At 41.1% G+C, this 27549-nt stretch overlaps 1 protein-coding gene across 1 annotated transcript in view; it reads right to left on the reverse strand.

Moving 5' to 3' along the window:
* Nucleotides 1–27549, reverse strand: part of SAMD12 (sterile alpha motif domain containing 12) — a 460979-nt gene that overhangs the window by 26342 nt on the left and 407088 nt on the right. Inside the window, exon 6 of the mRNA XM_032610388.1 lies at nucleotides 4261–4346. Coding sequence (XP_032466279.1) covers nucleotides 4284–4346 — 63 coding nt within the window. The 3' untranslated portion in view covers nucleotides 4261–4283. The remainder of the gene's footprint in view (nucleotides 1–4260; nucleotides 4347–27549) is intronic.

The following is a 27549-nucleotide window of genomic DNA, read 5'->3' on the forward strand; positions in this document are numbered from 1 at the left end:
TAATAAGAACCTGCTGTATAAAAAATAAATAAAATTAAATTTAAAAAAATAATGAGGAATAAATGCCTCAAAAAAAGAAATTCAATAGACCTAGAATAACCAATTCTTTCAAAATGAACGAACTTTACACTTCCTGGTCTGAAGACTTATGAAGTTACAATAATCAAGATAGTGTCATATTGACATCCTTGTAGACAGATTGATCAATGGTACAAAATAAAGGGTCTAGAAACCAAAAAAGAGAGATCCACACATGTACGATGAATTGATTTCAATAAAGCAGAGAAAGAGTTTTGTTAGAGTTTCCAGCAAATGGTGTGGAACAATATACCATCCATATGCAAAAGAAAAAAAGGAATTTTGATATATATCTCAAGCTATATACAAAAATGGACGGAGTATAGACCGTAGACTTAAATGTGAAGCCTGTAACTATACCACTTCAGGAAGGAAACACAGGAGAAAATATTTTCCACCTTGGATTAGGCAACAATTTCTTAGATACAATACCAAAAGCATGATCCATAAAAGAAAAAAGTAAATTGGATTTCATCAAAATTATGAACTTCTCTTCAAAAGACACCGTGATGAGAATAGACAAGTCATAGACTGGGAGAAAATATTTGTAGATCATATAGCTCACAAAGGGCTTGTATTCAGAATATATATAAAGAGCCCTCAAAATGTAATAATAATAATAAATTTGTTTAACAAATAAATTAACATTTTAGCCAAAGATTAAACAGATGCTTCACAAAAGAACACAATGGCAAATAATCACAGGAAAAGATCAATATCATTCTAAAATGTGCAAAATAACCTTTAGTGATAGAAAGCAGATAGTTATCTGGGTGGGGAGGACAGAGACATTTGGGAAGGAGAGCCTGAGGCAATTTTTAAGGGTTATGGTTCTGTTCACTATCTTGTGTGTTTCATTGATATATACATATGTCAAAATTTATCAAATTGGACACTTTAGGTGTAGCTTATTGTACCTCAATGAAGGCATTGCATAATTATAGGGAATGTGCTCTTACTGGCGGGAAAAGAAAGGAAGAAAACAAAGATGACTCCCAGAAAATGTCAAGGTTTCAACCTTGGGTGACTCCGTAACAAAGAAGGGCGGGGAAGAAACAGATTGGTAGAGGATAATGATTTCATTTGGGACATGCTGACGTTGAAATCCTGATAGGGATATACAGGTGGACTATATAGGTGGAATCTAGGTCTAGACTTTTTTTTTTTTTTTACCGGTACGCAGGCCTCTCACTGCTGTGGCCTCTCCCGTTGAGGAGCACAGCCTCCGGATGCGCAGGCTCAGCGGCCATGGCTCACGGGCCCAGCCGTTCCGCGGCATGTGGGATCTTCCCGGACCGGGACACGAACCCGTGTCCCCTGCATCAGCAGGCGGACTCTCAACCACTGCGCCACCAGGGAAGCCCCAAGGTCTAGACTTTTTGAGAATCTTGGGCAGCAGATAAGGATGGCAGAGACCCTTTAAAAAAGTGATCATTGGATTCCTGAAAATGGATAAGATTTCTAAGGGAAAATGGAAATGCATGGAACTTTGAGGAATTTCTACAAATACAGGGTAGAGGATGAGAAAAGAATAAAAGTGACATGAAAGCAATGGTTGGTAAGGTAGGAAACGTAGTGTGGGAAACGCAGTATTAAGCAAGTTCACCAATTCAAGGCCTGAGAGGGATTCAAAGATTAAATGGTCTCTAGTATCAACCACATCATTAAAGTTGAGGAAGATGAGGAATGAGAAAAAGTTGTAGGTTATCAGTATCTGAGATTAAAATACAAAACCAGAAGAAAACCAAAAAACCCTGCGTGGATGGGATACTAGAGCCCGAAGCCTGCTTTTGAGGGGTTAAATACTGAATGGGTCTAAATAAACAAGTATGTATAACCTCCACTATTTTTAAGAATATAGATGGCAAGTAATTTGTGGAGATGCGAGGTCAATGTAAGTATTGTTTTCCTAGAGTTTGGATAAAGTGAGCATGTTTTAGAGGGGGGAGAAAGCAGCAGAAGGAGAGACTGTAGATATAAACCAAGACAAGACACTACACAGTGTTTCTCGTATTTGGCTACCATCAGAACCACCTGGGAGAGCTTTGAGGACACACTGATGCCTTGATGAGGCAAATCAGAATATCTGGGTGGAGCAAAACCCAAGTGGCTTGAGTCATCTCAGGCCAGGCAGCAAGCGTATGGCTAGGAGATACGATGAAGGGAAAGGGTTACATGGCCACTCTTGGCCTGGGAAACCAAGGGCTCTTCTTCACGTAAGGAGGAGGGAGAGGAGACACTTTCAATAGCTCTTACCCTCTTAGCTTCCACATATAATTATTATTGGGGGTCAAGTTCAATGCAGGGAAATGTGAGCCCTTCAGAGAAAGTATAACTTTAAGGCATCTCCTTTCATCCTTTCTCTGGATGTTGAAGTTCATGCCAGCCAGTTTCTGCTTCAGCTGCAACAAAGTTAGAGCCAACAGGGAGGCCCAGCCATCCACCACTGTCAGGGGTCACCCCAAGCAATGAAACTGTGCGGCTCACACTCGTCCCTTCTCTCCAGCTTGCAGAGGGTCAGGCTGTCTTGTCTTGCCTTAAAAACCCCCGGCTACTGTGCATTTTTTGTTCTTTCCGGTTTCGATTGATTTTTAAGCTCTTCCAACACTGTAAGCTGATATCTTTTTGTTGTTGGCAGGTGACTGCTGCCTCGCAGAGATGCAGAACAGTATGGGGAAGGGGTGTGGGCTTTAATTGAGACAGGCTAGAGTTCAAGCCTGTGTTCTACCTCTTACATGCTGTAGGCAAGTGTTTTAATTTCTCCAAGCCCAGTTCTAGGTCTTTATCTATAAAATTAGAAATAAGTAATGCCTATCTTTGTGTTCGTGCATATATGAAAATTAGAGACTTTCTATCATCTATTTATCTAACATCTCTTTATCTATCATCTATCTATCCCCTAATGGAGGATTTGAAGCATAGTGACATCGTGAGTACATTAAATACTAGCTGTTTTTATTATCCTCTTTCGTGTTTTGAAATTTACTTAAAATCTTTGAGACCAGTAATTCTCAAAATGTGCTCCCCAAATCAGAAATATCACTATCACCTGGGAACACATTAGAACTGCAAATTACCTTACTCAGACCTACTGGGTCTGAAACTCTGTGGGTGAGACCCAGGGATCTGTGTCTCACCAAGTTCTCCAGGTGATTCTGATGCATACGCTAAAGTATGAGAACCACTCTTCTAGATTATCGGGTTTGCAAAAGTAAACGGGTAGTGAAAGGGGTGGGGCTTGTCCTTGGGCTTTGGAATTCTCAGTTGTGCTTTAGACAGCTGAGGTCTCTGCCTTATAGAACCAGCAATAATACACACTATATAATTTTTAATTGTTAACCTGGCATTGATTGAGCACTTGCTTTAGGCCAGACATAGGTTTTACCTAATGGATTTTAATGCCTTTTGTGATCCTCTGATTGTTTCACTTGCATTACCTGTATTTCCAAACTGACTTCCCTGCTCTCAGAGGGCAGGGTCTTACACAGCATTCGCATATGTCATTGTGCCAAGTACATTATTGCCACCTGCTAGCTAACTGATAGGGTCTGGGGGACTTTTTGTCTTTTTCAGAAATGGGAAAGTTCTGAATAATGAATCAATTACTTTTTCCTTTTATGTTTTGAAGCATGATAATAAGCGACACAGTCGAGTCCAGTTGTTTTTTTTTTTTTTGAACCTTTATCCTCTCCATCCTCCTCCTAAATCCTTGCTCTCTATTGACCTTTGGGTTTGTCCTTGAAAGATGTCCGCTGGTGTAGTATCTTGGTTTCTGGGTTGGTACGTTGGGTTTCTCAACTTCATCCGATTTCAGTTCCGTGCAATAAATAATAGCCATTTTAGCTAGAGTTTTAGCTATGAATAGCTTCTCTCCTCATAACTTCATCTTATATTTATTGCTTAAAATGATAGATTGAAAGTCATCACCTAGCAACTGGCACATTTTTCTCTTGTGGTCTAGTTACTTGTAATGATTGACTATTGCGATTGCTTCACTGGCTCGTCCTGGTCAAAAATGGATATAACGGGTCTATAAATAGAGGTCCATTTACATACTCATAGGATTATCAGTGCAACTTACTGAACTGGGTTCATTTGTACAAAATACTTTGTCTCTCAATTTATTTCCCTCATCTTCAAAAGGAGTAGCCGATTCAAGCCTATGTAGGATTTTATACTTACAGCACTTTATTAGTTCTGTTATCTCAACCCCCAGATCTCTTGTTGGAGACTGGCTTTTGTGTCTCTGTGCAGAAAGCAACTAAAAACTGAAAGCAAGAAAGAAGACAAAAATTTTTATATCGCTTCATGTTCATTTCTCGTATAGCACTCTGTCACAAAAAATTAATGCTTTGTACTTTAAAAGAGCCTTTCATCCCCAAACCTCAAAGAACCTTATAAATAAGTAAGCATATTATCTACATTTACAGGTTGGAAATGATGCACAAAGCTGTTAAAAGTGCATTGTGCATCATAGCCAAACTGAGGAAGACGCTCCTTTTAATTAAATGCATATAAAATTAGTTGATTTGGTGTTTTAAAATATTTATACTAGGTTCCACCATGCCTCAACAGGCCGTGGATATTAACAAAGTTACAATAATGGTAAAAGCCCAAATTTCTCTGGTCCTTCTTCCTTCTATATAATTCAAGACCTCAGCTTCCTGCAAATCCCCTTGTGTGTATCTGGAGGTCCCCAGGGGGAATCCCTTCTGTGCTCATGGACCAATGGCTTCCTCTGTTTCACTGAGCATCATTTTCCAGTCAGGTGCCAGACTGCAGTTCTCCCCCATTGCCCTGCCAGAAACCTTCATAGAGTTACCTCTGCCTCCTAGGTGCCTGAGTTGCACAGTGTCCAGTGACCTTCAGTAACACGGGAAAGAAGGCCCTCTTCCCTTTGTGTCATATTCTGTTAGGAGGCAGCCCAAGGCAGGGCATTGGGAGCACTAGTGTTTTGTAAGTGGCTTTGCTTTTCAAGGGAAGCAGTTGTATCACTTCTTACTTTTCCCCATGCAGAGTTGGGCTCAGAGATGTGGCCTGATGACAAACATCACATTGGACTCAGAACCTTGCATCTTCCATGGTCTTGTCTCATGTTGAGGTTCTATAAAAATGTTATGTTCAGGGCTTCTCCGGTGGCGCGGTGGTTGAGAGTCTGCCTGCCGATGCAGGGGACACGGGTTCGTGCCCCGGTCCGGGAAGATTCCACGGTTAGGCCGTGAGCCATGGCCACTGAGCCTGCGCGTCCGGAGCCTGTGCTCCGCAACGGGAGAGGCCACAGCAGTGAGAGGCCCGCGTACCGCAAAAAAAAAAAAAAAGTTATGTTCAACCGTAGAGCCCAAGTTATGTTCAACCGTAGAGCTCCAGGTCCTGGAGAATAGGAACTGCTTTTCTCTTGCCCACGGATCAGCCTCCCTGACTCCACAGTTGGGTGGATGTGGAGAGGCAGAGCTTTGAATCTAGCGTAGAACCTCAGCATCAGACAGGCTGGGCTGTGACCCGCAGGGATCAAGACAGCAAAGCAATCTCCACTCACATTGGAACACACAAAAATGCGAACGTCATCCGAGCCACAAACACGGCCACGAAGCATTTTAATTAGACGAGGGGGATGCTGTGAGGAAGTGTGGCAAGTCTATGATTGAGTATCTGAATAAATCTTATCTGGAATGAGGGAGCAAAGGTGTGAGGCTGTAGATACAGAAGTTTTGCCTCGCTTCCCGACAGCATCCAACGCAGAGCAAAGCCTCTCCCTTCTTCAATGCTTCCCCAAATTACCCACCACCAGCCCAAATTTTAGAAATAAATCCTTTCTGACATCCCCTTACTATGACTCACCAAGGTTCTCTAGGGTGTGCATTCTTGTCCACTCCAATGAGCAATAAACCCAATTGATCAATTACAGCTGTGTTCCTGGAGGTCTTTGGCTGGAGGACATTGACACCCAAGTGGACACAACGGGCTCCCTTGCCCTTTGGCATTTGGTTGGGTTTGACCAATGGGAGGAACCAGTAGAAGATGGAAGTTAAGAGGAAAATGAGGTTAGGGTATTTATTCCCCCAATACCCTCCCTCTTCACCTGGAGTCCTCTCTTTCCATATTCCAGTGACCACACAGTCTCGCCCTGAGACATTGCACCAGATCTTGTTGGTTTCCCTAAGTTCTGGCCACACCCTTGTATAGAGCATCTGTATTAAAAACTCTTCAACTATTCAATTTGAGAGTGCTGTCAATTTTTTGCTGGATTCTCCTCTTTACACTCTGACCCTTTTCTCTTAGGATGTGTTCTTCCCGAGATACATTTTAATTCTCTTGCAAATAGACCTCTGGCTTGCCTGCTTCACCAGTTTGCCTGGTACAACGCAGATAGGGCAGGATCATGCTCTGAGAAGTTATCCTTTTTGCTGCTCCATCATGCTCATTTAATAGGTTTAGGAAGGACCTTCAGAAATTATTAAACTTCAAGATCAGCAGACTGGCAGGTCTTTCCTTTCTTTTTCTGACTGCTAAGTCAGAAAACTGCACACCAGTTGTGAAAATCAAGTCCCAGAGGAAAAAACTTAGGATTATGAAGACATCTATATGTAGAATAAACCCATTTTCACTATGGAAAAAAATACAAAGAATATTAAGCAAACCCATCAATGGCTCCAACCATGGATTACCTAAGAGATCAACCTTAATTAACACATTCAAAAATGTTAAGCATTTTAACACTTTTTTCCCTTTTTTTTTCTTAACATCTTTATTGAAGTATAATTGCTTTATAATGTTGTGTTAGTTTCTGCTGTATAACAAAGTGAATCAGCTATACGTATACATATATCCCTATATCCCCTCCCTCTTGCGTCTCCCTCCCACCCTCCCTATCCCACCCCTCTAGGTGGTCACAAAGTACCGAGTTGATCTCCCTGTGCTATGCAGCTGCTTCCCACTAGCTATCTGTTTTACATTTGGTAGTGTATATATGTCCATGCCACTCTCTAACTTTGTCCCAGCTTCTCCTTCCCCCTCCCCATATCCTTAAGTCCATTCTCTGTGTGTGTCTTTATTCCTGTCCTGCCCCTAGGTTCTTCAGAACCATTTTTTTTTTTTAGATTCCATATATATGTGTTACCATATGGTATTGGTTTTTCACTTTCTGACTTACTTCACTCTGTATGACAGTCTCTAGGTCCATCCACCTCACTACAAATAACTCAGTTTCATTTCTTTTTATGGCTGAGTAATATTCCATTGTAGATATGTGCCACATCTTCTTTATCCATTCAACGGTCAATAGACACTTAGGTTGCTTCCATGTCCTGGCTATTGTAAATAGAGCTGCAATGAACATTGTTTCTCAGGGTATATGCCCAGTAGTGGGATTGGTGGGTCGTATGGTAGTTTTATTTTTAGTTTTTTAAGGTACCTCCATACTGTTCTCCATAGTGGCTGTATCAATTTACATTCCCACCAACAATGCAAGAGGGTTCCCTTTTCTCCACACCCTCTCCAGCATTTATTGCTTGCAGATTTTTTGATGATGGCCCTTCTGACCTGTGTGAGGTGATACCTCACTGCAGTTTTGATTTTCATTTCTCTAATGATTAATGATGTTGAGCATCCTTTCATGTGTTTGTTGGCAATCTGTATATCTTCTTTGGAGAAATGTCTATTAAGGTCTTCTGCCCATTTTTGGATTGGGTTGTTTTTTCTTTTTGAAACCAGTAACAGACTGACTATAAAGCCCAGAGTACACAGTAGACGAATTTCCTTTCGAGGAAGCTACTGCAGGACGAAATGCAGATCCTGGCACAGGATCTTTGAGTTTCAGCACGCTGTTTCTTCTCCTTGTGACTTAGTTTGGCTTTATAATTGTTTTATCAAAAATGATACACTTTCTTTTTAAATATGTGATTTTAAAAAGCTTTCCTGCAGATGCAGTTGTTTCCAAATTACATGTTGGGGCTACGTCGCTTTGCTCCTGTGGGAATACATCTTCACTCCCATAATGTAAGTCAGTATGAAAATAAGATTTGCTTAAAGGAAATTGTTTTATAGCCATGCTTCAGGAACATGTGGAGTCCATTAGTCAGACACAGCAATGTTATCAGAAGAATCCTGTGACCCCAAGGGCTCTTTCAGGGAGACCTAGGGATAGTTCTCGATGGCTTTAGAAGAGGCAGTATGTACAGTTCTTGAAACATTTTAATTGTAATTTTAAAAGGATGAGGAAGACAATAAAAGGAATTCCCTACTTCTGTGTGTTACCTCCAGGACTCAGCTGCATTTTAAATAAACACATATATTATCTAGTTAAAATAAACACATATATTATAGAGATTAAAATTTTTGCATGAATTTAAAGATTAAACATGGGGCCTTCAACGAAATTTCAGGTTTGTAGCGGGCTGGGCTGTTTGGCCATGCTCTCAGACCCTGAGGGAACATTTAGACTTTTATATCTGCTATTAGGTAATATCTACAAGTTATACCTGTTTTACAGAGCGTGATCAGTTCATCTGAGATTTGGAAATGGTCAAGTGACTTACTAGCTGTGTAAGGCAAGTTATTTAACCCCTCCAAGCCTCAGTTTTCTCATCTGGGGAAACAAGTAAACACTGAGCTTAAAATCTTCTTGTGAAGATTAAATGTTACACATGCTGAAAGAGCTTAGCACAGTTCCGGGCCCAATATATCCCACTATTACTTTTCTTATAATTATAAGAAAAAATATAATTATTTTGATTTGACTTGATATATAATTATTTGATTTGATATAACACAAAATATAATTATTTTGATTTGAAAACTAATATTCCTTACAAAACATGGAGGGGACTTAAAGTGATCTTTAGGATGTCATATTCTATGCATTGATGTATACTTTGCAAATTCTCTTTTCTAGAAATACATCAGATATTTCCCAAACAATAAAACAGATCAATTTAATTAATTATAACTTTTGGAGGAGTATGTAAGGCATGCTAATACAAAAATAAACTCAACCCTTACATTTCTGGTTAGTTGAGATACCACTTCGTACCCACTAGGATGACTATAATGAAAAACAGTAACAAGTGTTGGTGAAGGCACGGAGAGACTGCAACTCTCACGTGTTGCTAATGGGAAGGTAAAATTGTTCAGCCACTTTGGAAAACAGTCTGGCAGATCCTCAAAAAGTTAAACATATAGTTACTATATGACCCAGCAGTTTCGATCCTTGGTATATACCCAAGAGAAATAGAAACGTATATCCACCCAAAAACTTGTAGATGAATGTTTCAAACAGTGTTATTCATAACAGTCAAAAGTGGAAACAACCCAAATGTCCACCAGCTGACGAGTGGTAAATAAAATGTTGTATATTCATACAATGAAATATTTGGCAATAAAAATGGAGTACTGATACCTGCTACAACATGAATGAACTTTGAGAACATTATCCTATGTGAAAGAAGTCAGTTATAAAAGATCATATATTGCATAATTTCATTCATATGAAATGTCCAGGACAGGAAAATGTGTAGAGATAGAAAGTAGATTAGTAGTTGTAAGGGGCTGGGGGAAGAGGAGACTTGGAGTGAAAGGGGAGTGACTACTGATGGGTGCAGAGTTCCTTTTTTGGGTGATGAAAATGTTCTAAAATTAGGTTGTGGTAGATGGTTGCATAGCCCTGTGAATATATTTTAAGACATTGAATTGTATACTTAAAATAGGTAAATTATGGTATATCATTTGTATCTTAATAAGGCTTTTTAAAAAAGAAAGGAAAAAGCTCCCAAACAGATCTTGAATGTAGACTTTCTAGTCAGATTCCTCAACATAGGTCTCTAAAATATAAAATGTATATTTGATCATTGCATTGGTTTAGCATAGCATTATATTGTACAACCAAGTCTGCAAGCCTGTTTGAACAAGTTGGAGACCACTGAAAATTTGGATGGGCATGTAATGACCTGAGTTGAACCTTGATCCAAAGGCATTCTAGTCTAACTAGTGGTACCATTGGATTTTTAAAGTTTGAACTTCACTACATATTAATGTTATTGTATACGATTACAAGTTTTTGGTGGACGTATGTTTCTATTTCTCTTGGGTATATACCAAGTGTCAGCTCTTAGGAGTTAGGCTTTCTGTTCCTTATTTAAGATAGAAATGATGCGCTTCAACCAGCTCCCTTTTCCTACCAGACAAGTGGTATAGTATTGACTCGTGGTTAAAAGTGCAACCTCCTTAAGTGACCAACTACGCCTTGCACTGCTCGACATTTTTTTCCCAGTTTTTGCTTTTGCTGTTCAAGTATTGACTGAAACAGGCCTCTGTGCAGCTTACAAGGTGTTAGGCGTCGTCAGGGTGCAATGTTAGAGCTCTGGGCCATCCACTGTAACGGGTCGACTGTCTTCATGCAGGTGCAGGGGCAGAAGGGCAAGCTGGTGGATTAAGGAACAGAAGTACTTGCCTTAAAGGACCCAGAGGCTTAGCTCAAAACCAGTGCCCCTAGGACCTCCATCTCAACGACAAAATAAGTTGTCATTGTGCATTACAAGGCTCTGTCTTTTAGAGAAGTAATCTGTTTTCTGTGATAGACTATTTTGGGATGTGATATTGACATATATATGTGTATATGTATACATATGAATATATAACTTATTTGGCAATTAAAAATGCTGCCTGTTAGTAACTGTAATAGTTTTAGATGGTTTGATGTATAGTGAAAAGGGTAAATTATTTTGAGTCAGGGAAATGGAGTTCAAATCTTAGCTCTGCCAGTTAAAAGTGTTGGACCTCCTCTGTCGACAGGCTAATCATTTTACCTGTCTTGTAGGATTTACCTGAGGGTTTCAACGGGGCAGTGTTTGCCAAAGTGACTTTATGAAATGGAAAGAGCCCTCACAGTCGTCTTGGTGGTATGTGGACTGTCTAATGTCCCCACTGAGACTGAAATCTCCTTGTTTTTGTAGCTCCCCAGGGATGATTGTGGGCACTCAAGTCAGATTTGCTGATTTTTTGGCTGTTTGGGGGCCCTTTGATGGTTGGGGGGTTGGAGGTGGTCAAGGCACCTGTGCCTGACTCATCCCTAACGAGCCTGGGATACGGCATGGGTTGAGGGTACCTGAATGGCTTGTTCATTTAACAGCTCTCAACTGAATGCTACTTTGGTCTAGGTGCTTGGGATAAAGTGGTTTACCAGACTGACAAAACTGCTCCCAGGAGCTTACATTCTAATGGAAAAAGAAGATCCAATAATCAATTAAATAAATAAATACATAATTTCAGAGAATTGAGAAAATAAATATAAAAATGAAGATAAAATAAAGATAAAAAGATAGAAATTAGGTATGGAGACTATATTCTCTTTTTATTTTGAACAATTTCAAATCTACAGAAAAGTTGAAAATGACTATTCAATTAACACCCATTTTCTCATTGCCTAAATGCAACAACTATTAACATTATGCCACACTTGCTCTCTCCCTCCTCTACGTGAGCACATCTTTGTATGTATGCATATACACGTACGTATATATGTGGTCCTTGGTGTTGAGCCCCTTAGGGTAAGTTATAGACATCATGAAACTATCTCTAAACAGTCCGGCAAATATTTCCCAAGAATAGGATACTACCTGTACCACCACAATGCCATTAGGACTCTCAAAAATTTTAATCGTATACAATAACATTAATACGGAGTGAAGTTCAAAACTTCCTCAATCACTGTTCCTCTCCGCCGGCACCCCCTAACTTTTTGTTTGTTTTCTCGACAAAACAGAAGGTTGAGAAATAGTTATGGGATGATCTGGTAGGTGAGCCTTCTAGGCCTGGAGAACAGCAAGGCAAGAGGCCCTTTCAGAAGCCCAGGTGGCAGATATGCATACAGGTTTATATGCTGCCATCTGGTGTAACCACACTGCCATACACTTTTCTCAGAACCTCTCATCCACCTGTTCCTACACTGAATTCAAACTCTTATAAATGTGAAAACTTGAAACCGTCACACGGAAGCACTTCCTGTCAATCTGCAATCTAGGTTTGACCATCCAGGTGTGTTCAGGCAATTCCATGAATCTTTTCTTATTTTTTTATCTCCTTACTTTATAAAAACAAGTGGAAAATGAAGCAATCAATGTTCCGAGACTAGAGTTAAGACCTGTAATCTCCATCAGTATAACGTAGTTAAGACCTGAATTGATACTAATAATGTCAAAAATGGTCAATCTTATTTTAAACCAAACAATTCCATGTTCCACTGAGAAGGAAGAGAAGAAACTTTAAGATCATATACACAATTATAGAACTGTTTCCTGAAAAAGTGAAGGGCAGTTAAGAATGACATACTACTTTTTCGCTCTTTTGGAAAGATGTACCATCTCATAGGGCCTACCACATGATTTTTCAAAGAGTTAAGATCTGGCATTTATGATTGGCCACTCCAGTAGGGGTAGTGCTTGGAACAGAAGAAAAGACAGCAAAAGCATGGTCTTTTCTTAGCACTCTCTTCTGGAAAGCTGCCTTTTTTCCTTCCCCTCGGCCTCTACCTTTTGAAGACCAACTGCTCGCTAGAGTCACGCCAGGTGAAAGAGGCCTTCTGCCGATAGCTGAAGTCAAGTTCTGGTTTAAGCCAGAAGAGGCAAGAGAGGGTTTATATCGTTCACAGCCTGGCTCATGCAGATAGGGGTCAGGGAGGAATTTGGGATCAAAACCGTGGGTACAAAGAAGGTATGGATCGATGTGGGTGATTCCCAATGCTCTCAGATTCCTGCAACAGCGCAAGGTCACAAGGCAGCATTTGCCCAGTCCAGACCAGCAATCTCCCATCACCGCCTGCTGTCGTCCTTGAAGATGAGAATACAAATCATGTGAAGAGCTAAATTCGGAAGCACAATTCGTGGCTCAAAGCACAGTTGCATTGGGGGTTAAGGCCAGTGAGTGGCAGCCTGAAGGAGCCACCCTCAGCTGGACTCCGCTCTGAGCAGCCTTACAGACTGGGCAGTAGCAATCCGCCTCGACGTCAGCCCCCTTCTCTGTGGCTCCTGGGGGGAGGCTGGGCGCTGAAATGGCCCTTTGGACAGGGTGTCATCCAGCTCCGTCAGCCTGCTGTGCCCTGAATCTATTGCTCTTTCTCTTAGGATCGACTGAGGAACGGGAATACCCCTCCCCTTCTTACTCATGGCTGCTGGCAGGAAATTCTTACTACGCGCATTTGTTTTTGTGGCACTTGAGCTATACAAGGTGAGAGACAAAGGTTTTGAGTCATACAGACCTAAACGGCAGAGATAGTTAATACTCATAAACATCCACGTGCATGTCCCATCCCCCCAGGTCAGTCCCTATCCATGGGCAGAGCCAGGGGACTCATCCTGGTTAGTGAGCGATGGCTGTGAGCATTCCTCCTCCTCTTCTCTATAGGCCTGGAATCCGGGTCTTTCAGATACTGAAAACCTCACCGTCAGCCTGGGTCCCTGGGGACTGTGACGATTACTGCAGGAAGCAACCTGAGTTAGGCACGTAGGGTAAGTAAAAATTACTGTTTTGGTGCACTAAACTGTTAGCATTTCAGATTTTACGACTAATGCAGGGCTTACAACCTCATCTTGGCTCTGCCATTTGTTATTTTTGGCCTCCATTTTCTCCTCTGTAAAGTGGGGATAATATTACCTACTGCAGAGACTGTCTGGTATACGTGTCTGCCCTGCATCCATTCCATCTGGGCAATGTTCCTCCCACTCTGTGAGAGTCTTGTGGAACTGCCGATTCAGGCCAGCCAATTAGAGGGCTACATTCTCTTGGATACACAGACTGGGCCAAGGGGTAGGCAAGGGACCCCAAAATGAGTCTACTTTGAGGACAGGCTTGGATAAGACAGGGTCTCTTTCTGTGTGAGCCTGGAGCTGTGAGATGCCATTTTTCCCACTCAGAGAAGAAAGCAGATACTGAGTAGAAAGTGGATACTGAGAAAGTTCCATCTAGCCCTAACTTTTCAATACATCATCCAGTCAGTCAATCAATCAATCAATCAATCTCTTTCTCTCCTCTTTTCCCTTAAGGTAGTCTGAGTTGAGCTTTAGTCACTTGCAACTGAAAGAGTCCTGATCAATGTCCCTACCTTGGAGAGTTATCACAAGGATTAAATACACAGTACCTTGAAGGGCCTGCCATATTACAAGCGCTCCAAACATGATTGCGGTCGTGACTGAGGTTGGTTGCTAGGGGGCTCCAGTCACGAGCACATTATCTTGCTTATTCCTTATTCTCGGTCCTCTAGGCAGCCTGCAGAACTGATGAACTCATGAACTGAGATCACATGAATTTGGGCCCCATAGAATTGTTTCCACCTGGTCAGTCATAGTTGCTGTGCCCTTTGCTGCCTTTGAGGGACATGATAAGCTGCTATGTGAAAACCTTTATTGCATATGTTATAGGGACATTTTCTATGGCTTCACTCAGGGTCCTACCTAAAAAGATGCCGTAAGAAATTTTTCTCAGGCTCATGTGGGAAGGAAAACTTGACATCCCCCAAGGTTGTCCTTCTCCAGTTTTTTCACTCTTATAATCAGAGAAGACTGAACTCATACTCTCAGGGGTTGGAGACATAACCCTAAGCAAAGTGAGCACAATTTCTTTTGTTTTATGTTAAAAATTCATGTGACTTTTGTATTCTTTTCCACTAGACATCCATGTTTATCTTTATGGTAGTTGTAAATCTTGTAGCAGGTTACTGTGATTGCCTCCAATGTTGACATGAAATTTATGGCTCCTCTTTAATAATGATGGCCAAAGTAGATAGGCTACAACCTATATATCCTTGTCTTAATCTTCTAATTGCTGTACAATTTCTCTGGTTCTGATTTTAGTTTATTTATAGCCTTCTATTTTATGGTATATTTTCTTGTGAATTGCCTCAACTACTTTGTGGATATAAATGGGTTATGAATAAGTAAAAGCATTCATATAAACATAAAAAAAGAACTGACAAGCTTGAAATGATACCATATGAGGACACAGGATGTATACTTGGTTTCCTACAAATAGACATCTTACCCCAACCTCAGCTGAACTGAACAATACCTTGAACAAAAAGAAGGTGTTTAAAATTTTAACAGAAACAGCACAAAACCCAGCATAGCTAATATTCTTGTTATCCACAGAAAATCTAAAGTCCTAATTTGAAGAGAATACATTAATACCGATTTTGGTGGACAGATGTTGGAATCAGCATTTGAAAGAGCGTGTCTATTTGCTTCCTCTTTTTACCAAAGGCAATAAAGAAGAATATTTTTAACAGAAGTGCTCATTGTATTTTCAACTTCACACATTGGGACAGAAACTGTGCGATAGCCATATCTTTAGGACATAGATCCAAAACTAAGTTAGCCAGTCTTTTAGATACCCTTAGAAGAACTGAGAGGCTCAAAAATGCAGCATGAGGGCTACAGATCTAATGCCTATTAATTCCCCTGTCTCCCCTCCTGAACAACAGTCTCCATGAGGACTGGACCTTGTCTGCACAATTTCCTGGCGTATTCCCAGGGCCTACAATGGCACTTCCCACAGGAGACACCCAGTAACTACTTGTGGAATGAGTCATGACTATCTCCCCTCTTCCTGTGAGAGGAAATTTGTGTACTGAAGGCCAAGCCATTGCTGGCTCCATTTCTTCTGCTATCATCTCTTCTTCACCAATTAAATTCTGTATCATTACTTAAGGGAAGAGTTCTTAAAATGGGATGGGGTTCAGAAGGTCCCTGAACCCACTGAAAATGTATGTAAAGAGTTGTATGTTGGGTACATGTTTGGACAAGAGCATCCATAGTTTTCAGGAGAGTTTCAAAAGTACTTCTGACTTTGAAGATGTCAAGGACAGTTGATGTTAGGGATTAGTCATTTAGTACACGCTCAGTTAATGTGCATAGTACATGCTCAATTAATGTGTGTATAGTCTAACGGTTGAGATTTTGTGTTTCCCAGTCAGAAACAGCTGAGTCAGCTGTGCGATCTGACCTAAGAATTTAATCCCTTTAAATTCTCTTCATTTCTTCACCTGTGAAACGGGAATAATAATATCTAACAGAATATTGTGAGGATTAAATGAGGTAACATAAAGAATGCTAGACCCATGGTAAGCACTAAGTTATTAGAGCTATTGCTTTTGCTAGTCAATCAATTAAATTGTATTTCAGAGACTTATTATCACATACTCACGAGGACTGATTCTCATGATATCAATTTTTGTTGATGAAATGAAACAAAGTATATAAACAACTTTAAAAATATTATTCTAGTTTCATACATCATGGAATGATTTTGGAATGTCATGGAGACAAATACAAAGGGAAAACAAGGGCAGGGATCCATCCGTCTTGCCCAGGTTGAGAGAGGAAGTCAAGGTGGCCAAAAGGGGAATCAGGGCTTTGTTAGAAACGTGTCCAGTTTCTTCTTCTTTCCCTCCCACCCTCATCTCTATCACTGTACACATGCACACGTACACACCAACACACTTTCAGAAATATCATCTCCTGGGATTTAGTTTACATCTTATGAGTCTTTCTTTAAAAGATAGTTCTGGATTCAGCCTCTAACTCCCCTAATTTAACTTTTGAACAGAATGTCATCAAAGGAAGAATACCAAAAGCGTCAAGTTTGATACCACTTTTGTTTTTTTCAAATTCTTTGAATGACTGCTTTTTTCCCCTAGTTCCCATTGTGTCCAAGAATAATTTTTTAAAAGATTTCTGGCTTAACCAATAAAAATCAACACCTGTTCGTGTCACTGAGGTTACCAACTGTGGTCTACGTGCTTGTGTGATTGCTCAAATCGTGGTCCGAGTTTTTGTTTCCTTTGAAAATCTCCCGTAACACTTGTGAGACAAAAACAAGTAAGATAGAAAGTCTTCTTTAGTCTTAAGAATGAAAATAAGGTACAGTGGAGTGAAGCTTCTAGATTTTTTTAATGTGTGCATGTTTTTTTTAAAAGCGAAGTTGGAGATAAGGTGGTACAAAGTTATAATTGGACTTAAAATGTTGTGCTACAAAGCCATGTTGGAACCCATCTATTCCAAACCCTTAATATTTCAAAACAGAAAATGAAAATCCAGAGATAATGTGAGACTTGGTCAAACTCACATGACTGTTTCTCCCTCTCCCATCATGGCTAGTGGCAGGCCTAGGATGTGATAGCCTCATAGGTTGACTGTGTAGTGGTTGCTTCATAATTAATTAATAGAGATCAGCAAATTTGTTTTCAGCCCATTTTCTGGCCCTTAGACCTTTATCACCTTCTAGGGGGCTCATCTTTTGCATCACTTATTTCCTGAGGGACTTTGTACTCACCTGGTTGAGACAACGTATTATCACCAAGCTAATGATTGATTGAGAACAGCATTTCCAAAAGTGCTTGTTCTATGAGGCATTAGTTAGTATTCTCTGGGGGAAAAGAGTTGACGTTTGAATGCATTTTGAAAATGCTGTACTGAATAAATATATATAACTATAACCTGCAAGCCTTTTCAGAAGTTTTAATACGCTAACGTGCATCATGTGTGTCTAGGAGTCGGGTAAATATATCATGTTTTCAGAGCTTACTTGACATGGAACATTCTTGCATCTCTCCTGAATCCAGCATCGGAGAATGAGTGAGGCTTAAGTATTATCCTTCCAGAGATATTTAGACTTTCCTAAGGGACTCTTATCACTTATTTTTTGCTGAGCTCCTTATTTCTGTATCTTAGGATGTAAGATCTTTAAGGGAGGGAAAATGTCCTTCATCTCTAAGTCACCAACACTTAACGCAATACCATGCACAGATCCTGGTACATAGAACAAATAGCACGAGATCCATCTAATGATTGCTCAATGAATAAACAAAAACGATTTCAAGCCCCATACAGCTTACTTTCTGGAGGTAGAATTTGAGCCATCAGTGACAAGCAACCACATCACCCATGTTACTCTTCATTCTTTTTGATCATCTATTCCACAGTTCTGGGGCAAGACTTATTAAGGAAAATTAATAAGGAAAATTATTAAGAAAAAATATTGTATTTTCACATCCTTTCCCCTCCTTTGCTCACTAAAGAAAAGCTAGAGTTTACTAGCTTTTGTGAGGTAGAATCAGGGCAATAGGCCTAGAAAAACAAAGCTGGAAAAGCAAAAATGGGAAAATTACATGGAAATTTAGTAGAGAAGGATAGAAATGGAAGGAAAGAGGGTGTCATGTGAGACGAGAACCAGAAGAGTCTGGTGGCTGGGAGATTTCTTGGTTGGCGAGCAGAAGGGAAAGATTTGGTCTAAGGAAGGGAAGCAGTTGTCTTTGGACGTATGGTGAGGGTGGCATAAATGGGAAGAAGGACTTTTAAGATATTTTCTGTATAACACATACCCACACCCAGTCACACTTTCTGCTTTGGAAGTTTCATGAAGGGCAAAATAAAATCTGGAAATGTTTTTGTATATATTTTTATTCCCCTCTTGGACTTTCCTCTAGAGATTGGGCAATGGGAGACCTAATCATATTAGGGTTACACTAACAAAAGGACAGAGACATGAGAGAAAAACAGGAACCTATCAAGCTTTCCATTTCTCAGGAGACGGCGGACATCTTCACTTGTGAAACAACTATACACAGTTCTCGTTATGCACTCCCACTTTATACCTCCCCAGTTGCTTACAAAAACAGAAGCACGTGATTGTCCTTATTAAATCTTATTCTCTTAGTTGGTTTTATCCATATACGTACAAAATCATGAAAGGTAACGGAAAGCTATTTTACAGTGCACATATATCTATACGCCATAAAAATAGATTTATGTGAAAGAGAAAGTATTAACAATCCTAATGATTTCATTATCACCATAAGAAACCTCAACCGTGGACAGCTTTCTTTGGAACAAAAGATCTAGCACCGCAGAGTACATTTACTAGGTCCCATGGAGGGATTTTATACAGTTCTGAATCATCTTAGGTCAACACATACTTTCGATGGTAAACTTCTCATGACATCACTATCCTTGATGCAAATATGGCCACCACGTTTACCCAGGCAAGTATGAGTTCCCAAAGCACTGAGATGGCAAGAAAGCTTTCTCTGTACCTACTTCTGGCTTGGGTTACCTAAAGCTGCCTAGGTAACCTGCTACCGAGAGCTTTCACCCACCTCTGAAAACACATCTGGCTTTAGTCTTTATTACATGAGTTCATTTGTTTAACAAAGAGTTCCTGGCAGTTGCTAGGCTCAGTAGGAAGAAGGGGAATAAGGTGGGAAGAACAAGGCACCAAGTTTAATTTGGTTCACCTAACATTTGTTGAGCAACTATTATGTACCAAGAGATGATGATACAAATACAAAGATGAGGGTCCTACCCTACAGAGAGGGAAAAGAAAGGAGAAGGGTAAAACAGGTTAAAAGGAAGAGACAAATGAGAAAAGGGAGAGAGGAGGAGATGAGATAGAGGCAGAGGAAGGTAAGGTACAGAAAGATAAAGAGAAGCACACAGAAAGGGAGTGCTAAGTTAAAGGCAGAGAAATGACAGAGGAAAAGGAAGGAAATGATGAAAAAGAGACAAAAAAAAGAAAAAATAGCCAGAAATGATCCAAGAAAAGTCAAGACAAAGAGAATGTGGGGTTTATAGGGCTCTAGTTTTATATCTTCTAAAGAGGTTCATTGACAAAGAAACTTGCCCCATTTTCCATGTTCTTAACTTATATGAATAGAAAGTGGGAGAAAATTGTACTTTTAGAGTTACAGGGTGTGTAGACAGATTTAGAAGGTTTATACAGTGAGTCAGTAAACTAGACTAAAAGGTTCTCGCAGGTTTTGCTTTTGGAAACCTTTTCTGGGCGAAAAAGCCCCCCAAATCCCCCAAAACTAGATTCCCTGTAAACATGTAACAAAAAAGGGCAGTGGGTGTTTCCCTTCTTTTTCAAGCAGTTTACACGTGCCTCTTCCTCTCCGGGAAGGAAGCATTTCTCTGTTACCAGTTGAGGCAATTCATCATATTCAGCAAAGTCACAGTGGTTGTAACTACTCATTACGATGTCTCCTTGAGACAAGGAAGGGTGAAAATGGTAGTTCAGAGCAGAAAAAATGGTCTACTGTTTATATTTGGTGCATGATATTACTCAGTGGATTTTTTTTTTTTTTAATTTGAGAAAAAAATGTTGGTGTGTTTCAGATACGTGGTTGAGAGTGGAGTATACCCAGATGTTTGCTGAACTAGAGAGCGGCTCTCTAATCCTGAATCCCTTGGGCAGGTGTTACTTGAAAGCATCCCATCTGATAAAATACAGACAGCTGACACTTGGTCATCACCTGAGAGATGGAGATGGAGGTGATGGGAAATTCCATCAATCATGCTATGATAAGCACTTAAGACTCTCTCAGGGTGAGAGCAGATTGGCGGGCCAAGATCTGTCATCCCATCTCTTTCCAGGGTGTTACCAAATCTATGGAGGAAGAGAACTGTGTCTTTTGTCTAGCTGTGCTCAACGGTAATAGCCATCATGCTGGTGGGATTTGGTGTTGGGGGAATTCTGTGTGCTGGGAGCTGGAGAGAGGCCACCAATTCATTCCACATGTATTATTTCCCCAGGAAACACAGCATAATTGAGGACAATTTTCCACCATGAATTGCATCATTAGCTAACACAGGGAAAGTGAAATGCTGTTAACTTTCTTTTTTCTTCTGACAAGCTGATGAGCTGAAGAAAATAGAAAAGTTTAATGTAATTTTTTCCCAAGGATATATGTTGAAAATCAGAATCAAAACACTTTTACACGGTAATAGAAATCCCGCATTTTAATACATTGCCATGCACGTAAGGAATCAAGTAATGCTGAATACAAAATAGTCAAATATACAAAATAAAGCAGATTTTCAAGACTGATAGAGATCATGCTCACAGATACAAGGGGGCAAAAATCTGTACAGTTTCATTTCTATCAATTTAAAAAGAAACATGCCCCTCCCCCGAAAGTCTTTTTGAGCACAACCCAAAAGGCAAGGAAACATTAAAAGAAAATGTAAAGGAGACCCAAAGGGAATTGGCAAGTTGATAGCTGCTTAAGATATGGAAATTGGTAGTTCAAAATTGTGGTGTGCAATAATTCTTATGTTTAGAGAAAAAAGTTTCTAAACATTGTATGCCCTGGGGACACAGGGAACTAAAATGAACATCCAACAGAAAAGGCACCTTATTTTACTACATAACCAGCTTGTGTCCTCCTTAAGTCTAGTCTTGGGAATTTTTCTAGGGTGCATAGAGAAAAACCCCACAGTTGTGGGCAATATATAAGGAAAATACTTATTTAATTAACCACTATTAGGGGATTAAGAGATTTCAGACTGCTGGTTTAACTACTCACTTAAGGAAGCTATAAAAATGTCTACCCTCTGGGGCTTCCCTGGTGGCGCAGTGGTTGAGAGTCCGCCTGCCGATGCAGGGGACACGGGTTCGTGCCCCGGTCTGGGAGGATCCCACATGCCGCGGAGCGGCTGGGCCCGTGAGCCATGGCCGCTGAGCCTGCGCGTCCGGAGCCTGTCCTCCGCAACGGGAGAGGCCACAACAGTGAGAGGCCCGCGTAACGCATAAAAAAAAAAAAAAAAAAAAAAAAATGTCTACCCTCTACACAGGCTTTTGTGTTATGAAGTGTGCTTTTATAGCCATGTTTGTGTTTGTAAAACAGTGAACCATTTTTTTTCTTGGTCAGATTTTTTCCCCTCATATGCAATCAAGAGCACTGGTTATATATTCAGTTCACATTGTGTGATTTTTCTTCCTCTTTCTTTCTAGCACAAAGACCAATGTACAGAAGCTCATAAAGAAGTTCAATGTGGCTCTCTGCTTCCTGTGGCCCTTAATTTGTCAACTTCATTGGTCTTCTTCAACCCGGGGATTGGCAATCTTCACCTGCACTAAGCCCAGCCCAAACCTCTCTCTCTCAGATTGGTCACACTGCTCTAAACCTTTGGAAGGTGGAGATAAATGGACACCCTAGCCATGGGCTCGTCAGACCAGCCCCCAGGTATTGTGTGTACATACAAAGTGTTTGAGTTACCTTCACCTTTTCTATAAGTTGTACAAAAACAGCTACTTAAGTTCCTTCCTTAGCATCATTCCTTCAAATAAAGTAATTTTGTACCCCCCACAAAAGGTTGATTGATACTTTATCATTTTACTTTTTAAAATCCCAGAATGAACTTTCAGTAATAATAGCTATAGGGAAAGGCATAAAATAAGGGGAAGGACTCACTGATAAAAGCCCATATCCCTGCTCACTATGGTGAATATGCAGATATTGGTGGTACAGGACAGCTTCTCCGCTTAGCTCGTTCTGGCCTCCAAACAACCCTGTCTGCTAAGACGGAACAGGTGGCATCCCAAACATATGAGCAGAGGCCCAGAGAGATGGGCAATTTCTCTTGAGTTCAAGTATTCTTGAATTCAAAACATCTTCCCCTTTATCAAAGCAGTGCCGGTCTCCACAGAGCCCTACGAATAACTCAAGTACAGAAACCACAACAGATCAATATTTTCTTCTCAGGTACTTTTGACTGCTAATACATAATTGTGTTACGATACTGATATTTTCTAAAATTTTGTGTACAACTATTTAATTTGGTGCCTAATGATATTAAATAGTCGGATTAACTGGACCTACAGCAAGTATGATGTAGTGACACGAGAGTTTTAGTGGAATTCGTTTCAAAACATTTGTGCTGGTTTGGCTTTTCAGCAGACTGTGAATGTCTATGCCAATCACAACTGACACTTACAGGGCAAAGTCAAGAACCTGGCATTATTCAGCTCTCTGTAATGTGAACGTTCACTAGCTAAACAGAGGTCTCCTCAAACATGGCCTTGTAAGGATAGCATTTTTCTACTGGTGAAGGAAATGTAGTGGTGGAGGAATCATTCAGAGCCCCAGAGAGGCTTCCAGTTTCCTTTGAGTGAATTTCAGCAAGTGGAATCCTGACTACCCCAAGTGGGGGTCCGCACTCACTGAAGAGGCTACTGCTTCTAGAAAGAGAAGGGTGATGTGAGGTGAGAGTGGAATTATAATGAAAAAGACAACGGTTCCAGTGTTCAAATATGAATGACTCCCCCTGCCCCCCCCCATTTCTCTTTAAATTTTCCACCTATAAACAGGGGCCTTTTGATGTGAAAGTGAACCTGATTATGTACTTCAAAACCTCTGCAGCTGGTATGCAGGGAAACATTTCTGGTCTCCTCTCAAATGCCTCAAACAGGAACTAGGTATAGGCATTGTCAAAAGCCGCAACAGAGTTAGCGGGTAGCTCCCAATGCAAACACATAAATGTAGTTGACTGTGTTAACAAAAACATACTGAAAATACATATAAAGAATTAGAATTGATCTAGGGAATCATATCATCAAGGACCAAGGTGGTACTCAATTCAAATCACATTACTGGAATTATGCTTGAATAGGGAGTCTATTCAGAGCTTCAAAGGGTGTCTTTATGATGTTTGTGCTATTTGAGAGGGAGGCCAGGCTGACCTCTGGGGAGATGGGAGAAGACCAGCGTCAGCCTGTGGAATGGAACAGGGGCAACCACCAAGGCGTTTAATGGCCAGTGATTTTTCTTCAAGGTTATGTCACAAAATCAGTTCCCCCAGCCTGAGAGAAGTAATGATCTAAATATTAAGAGTCTCGTTTTAGAATTTTCTTGGAGTAAAGCATTTGAGTACATTTTCAGAGAAAATGGGGGTCGGTGGTGGTGAATAGATATGACCACACAAAACAGGTCTGTGTGCTCTGGCACGTCAGCCCAGCTTAGAATTCCACGTGTAGTAGCTGCGTGTGTGCTGATATGCCAGGGCCACGTGAAAGCAGCCTGTTTATTTCCTTTGATCCAGATGATTGAAATTTAAAAGGCTATAAACAATGCAGAAGACAACCAGCAGGGTCTTCAGTGCCTTAACGATTTCAGGTGTTAGTATCTCCTATGTTGGCTTAATTTAAGTCTCCTTGTTTACGTCAGACGGCTGTTTCTATCACTGCACTTCAGGCAAAAAGGCCTGGGTTGAAGAGCCTTTCTAAGGCTCTGTAAACGTCTGAGGTTTGGAAAACAACAACAGCAAAACAAGCAATGAAGCCCCTGAACCATTGGCTCCCAAATATGAAAAGGATATTGTATAATCAGAATTAATGTTCAAGTATCTGTAACAATGTCAGGCAGTCACCTGCAATTCAATGCAAGTCATACGGTTCCCTTGAAATTTTATGAGGTGTATGTTGTTGGTGCCTTTGAGTGCTTGATACAATTGCGGAAGGAGGCTCTGAAGTAAGAATACTGGGAGCTCTGCAAGGTTTGAAGACAGCCCTACGTGGAATGGAAGCTTCAGATTTACAAGGCCTTCTATACCCCTTTTCTGCTGTGCTGTGGAAGTAATTTCTCAGTCAGTGCTGCCGACCAGGAGGTCTAAAACTAGCCCCATACTCAAAGGCACTTCTCCTCTATATTTGTCACGGGCCGATTTTCACTCTAAAAATGTTAGATCGTAGTGCTTGCCCCACTTTCCCAGAATTTTCCCTGCAGGGCCAAGATGATAGGCAGAAGAAAACCAGGATACCATCCTCCTAGCCATCCTCCCAAATGAGAATCTCCAGGGAAGGCTCTACTTTGTTCTTTTTGAGGGCTGGTGTAACCTCCCTGGGCACTTGGCTAATTTTTCCTCAAGCTTCCCACAGGTGGTTCGCCTTCAAAAGAAGGCTCCCTGTCTCCTTACTAGAGTTAGGTCACCAGAGCAAAATAATGGAAACACAGCTCCCTGACCTTGAAGCTGTGCTGTGGAGCCAGGAATCATCCACACTGATAGAGCAGAATTCATAAGATAGTTCTCTGGCTACAGGATTAGATGTACATCTAAGGAGACCAAGGGGCAGGACCCACTTGTCTTTGAAACCGAGTCCCCAGCTGTGCCCTGAGCGGCTGCATCTCCTGGGCTGTCCTCCATCCCGATCTCATGCCCCTTGTTTTGATTAGTGGCACTGACCGGCCACCCCCTGGAGATGAGAATCCCTGTCCCAGTGTTGTCTGGGCACCAAGCTTTCACCAAGATCAAACTTAAGAAGGAATTCTCAGTCAGTCCTGGGGAAAAAAGGTGATGACTATGTTTCGCTGTTTGACTTCTTTATAGAATACTTGAAATCTACACAAGGAGCTATGTGAAAAGAAGAAAGAGGTTAAAAGAAAAAAGAATACAAAACAACGCAAGAAAGTAAAGTGGAAGGGGTTGTGGGAGAGGTCAATAAAAACAGCCTTTAAGGCAGAAAGGAACTGATGTCATTTTCAAAGGTTAGGTTTTTAAAAAGAGACTACGGCAGCTTTAGGTCTAGTTGTCAAGTAACAAAATTACTCTACAGAACATAGAGGAAAAATGTCACAAAGAATAAAGCTGCTAATGCACTGGAAGAGGAGGTTTTGGGAAAACGAAAGTGCTAAGGGGGTCTTGAAAACTTTTCTTCGTGAGACTTCTATTGTTCCTATCCAAAATCAATTGTGTGACATTTGCAGACAAAGAAAGAATTTGCAAGTAACAAGGGGGTACATCCATTAGAGGTTTTAATCCTCCGTTTATATTCTCACATCAGGTTGATAACTCCTTTTCCCCTTGAAGTTTAAAAATGAGGCAGAATTCCCTCAGAATGAAGGACTATTAGCCTCTGGGCAACTGAGAAGTGACCCTGGAGGGGACCCGGGTTATTTCCCCATAAATGGGAGGTGGAATCGACGCTGCGGTCACACACCTCACAGAGCCTGAGTAGGGAATTGAAGACGCCATTACCCACAAGAAAGCTGATAGGGTCTCCGTCCCCCTAGGTATGTCTTAAAACTACTCAAGTGATTTGATTTTTACCCTAGCAGAACCACCGATGCTCTGAGTATTTAAATTCACTTCTGGAGCTGGAACAAACTTATCCCCTTGGCAACCAAGAGAGTCTAATAATTATTCGTTTCTGTTCCTTCCCAAGACTGCCTTTCCTGTGCAAGCGAGGGGCCCAGCCTTCTAATAAAAAGATTCAGCACAGTTTCAAGCAAAAGGAAAAATAAATGCATCAACAGTTTACAGCCCTTAGACATCAAAGCATTTATCCTTTACCTCCCCATCTCCTGCTTCCTACTAAACAAAACTCACCACAGCCATCTCTGAGGTTCTGGGAGTAAAATGTCCTACACACATCTTGGCAAGAAGGTTCAGCACAGCAGGAAATAACCATGGGTCATTGTGGGTCAACACAGAACAAAAAATCCCAAGGCTGTGAAGGAAATTGTTTCTCTATTTTGCTGGTTTAGCTCACGACTGCTCAGATTTTATGCCACCACGTTTCCAAAACTATGCCCCCAGATGATTTCAAACAGAGGTCGACAGTTTGGAAAACAGTAGTTCATATGCAAATATGTGGTACGTGCCAGGAATTAAGGCATTTTTAGAGAAGCCATCTTCAATGGGGCTCTTTCATTGTCTCCATCTTTGCCCTTTCCTATCTCCTTCTTTACCCGTCATCTTTAAATAATTGTCCAGCACACTTTTGACTCAAAGAAAAAAAAAAAAAGCTAGGAAACTCTACTTATTTAATGGTTTGTAACATATCTTGCAAAAGCCAGAGTCAGTAAGGATGAACCACCACCATTTCATGAACATCTATCTGCACCACAAAGTATGTCCAGTTTTCCAAGGGTGTTAACAGTTGTTCTCAGAATGTCCCTGGCTAAACGAACTCATTCCCAGATAATATCTCAGCACCTGGCAGTAGTTCTTTCGAATTCATCAGGCCCCATTTTGTGTCCCTGGGACTAGTTATAGGATTGGGGCTTCAGAGAATCCAGCATGGCGAGGAACTGCTGTTTCTGCATAAAGGATGGGAATATAGGTGACCAGGGTGGATATCAAGCAACTGTAAGTTGCTTTGGGTAGCTCCCACCAGCTAAATCTGGGCGCTGGGAGGGTTGGCTGTACGTGATGGGTGAAAATACATGGCCTGACGCTGTCCACTACCTCTTTCTCTGCTGTCCACTTCCTCAGGCAAGGGAACTGTGCATGTCCATTTCCCCACGTTGCTCTGGCAGGGGATGAATACTGTCTGAATTCAGTTTTCATTGTGGAAAAGGTGAGATGGGGATAGCGCTTGGGAGGAGGAGATATCATAAGGGCAGGGAGAGTCTACCCTGTACACTGTTGTTGCCCCAGCTCAATGCTTGGCACATAGCAGATGCTCAATAAACACTTGCTGAATAAAGAAGAGAAGAAATGAAAGATTGGAGGGAGCTCTGGAATTGGAATTGAACCTCAGGAGATGGGCAGTGGAGACTGAGGTGTCCAGGGGTGTTGGCAGCCAGGGTTTGACTTCCTAATTCTGGATTTGTAAAGAATTACGGTCTGCTGGGGGCCTGATGGTGCCTATGCCGACCCGTCGGAGAGCCAGATTTGGTGGCGACTGGAGCTTCTCTGAGTTCCCTCTTGGAAG

The sequence above is a fragment of the Phocoena sinus genome, chromosome 17 (assembly GCF_008692025.1).
Source record: "Phocoena sinus isolate mPhoSin1 chromosome 17, mPhoSin1.pri, whole genome shotgun sequence".
NCBI lineage: Eukaryota > Metazoa > Chordata > Mammalia > Artiodactyla > Phocoenidae > Phocoena > Phocoena sinus.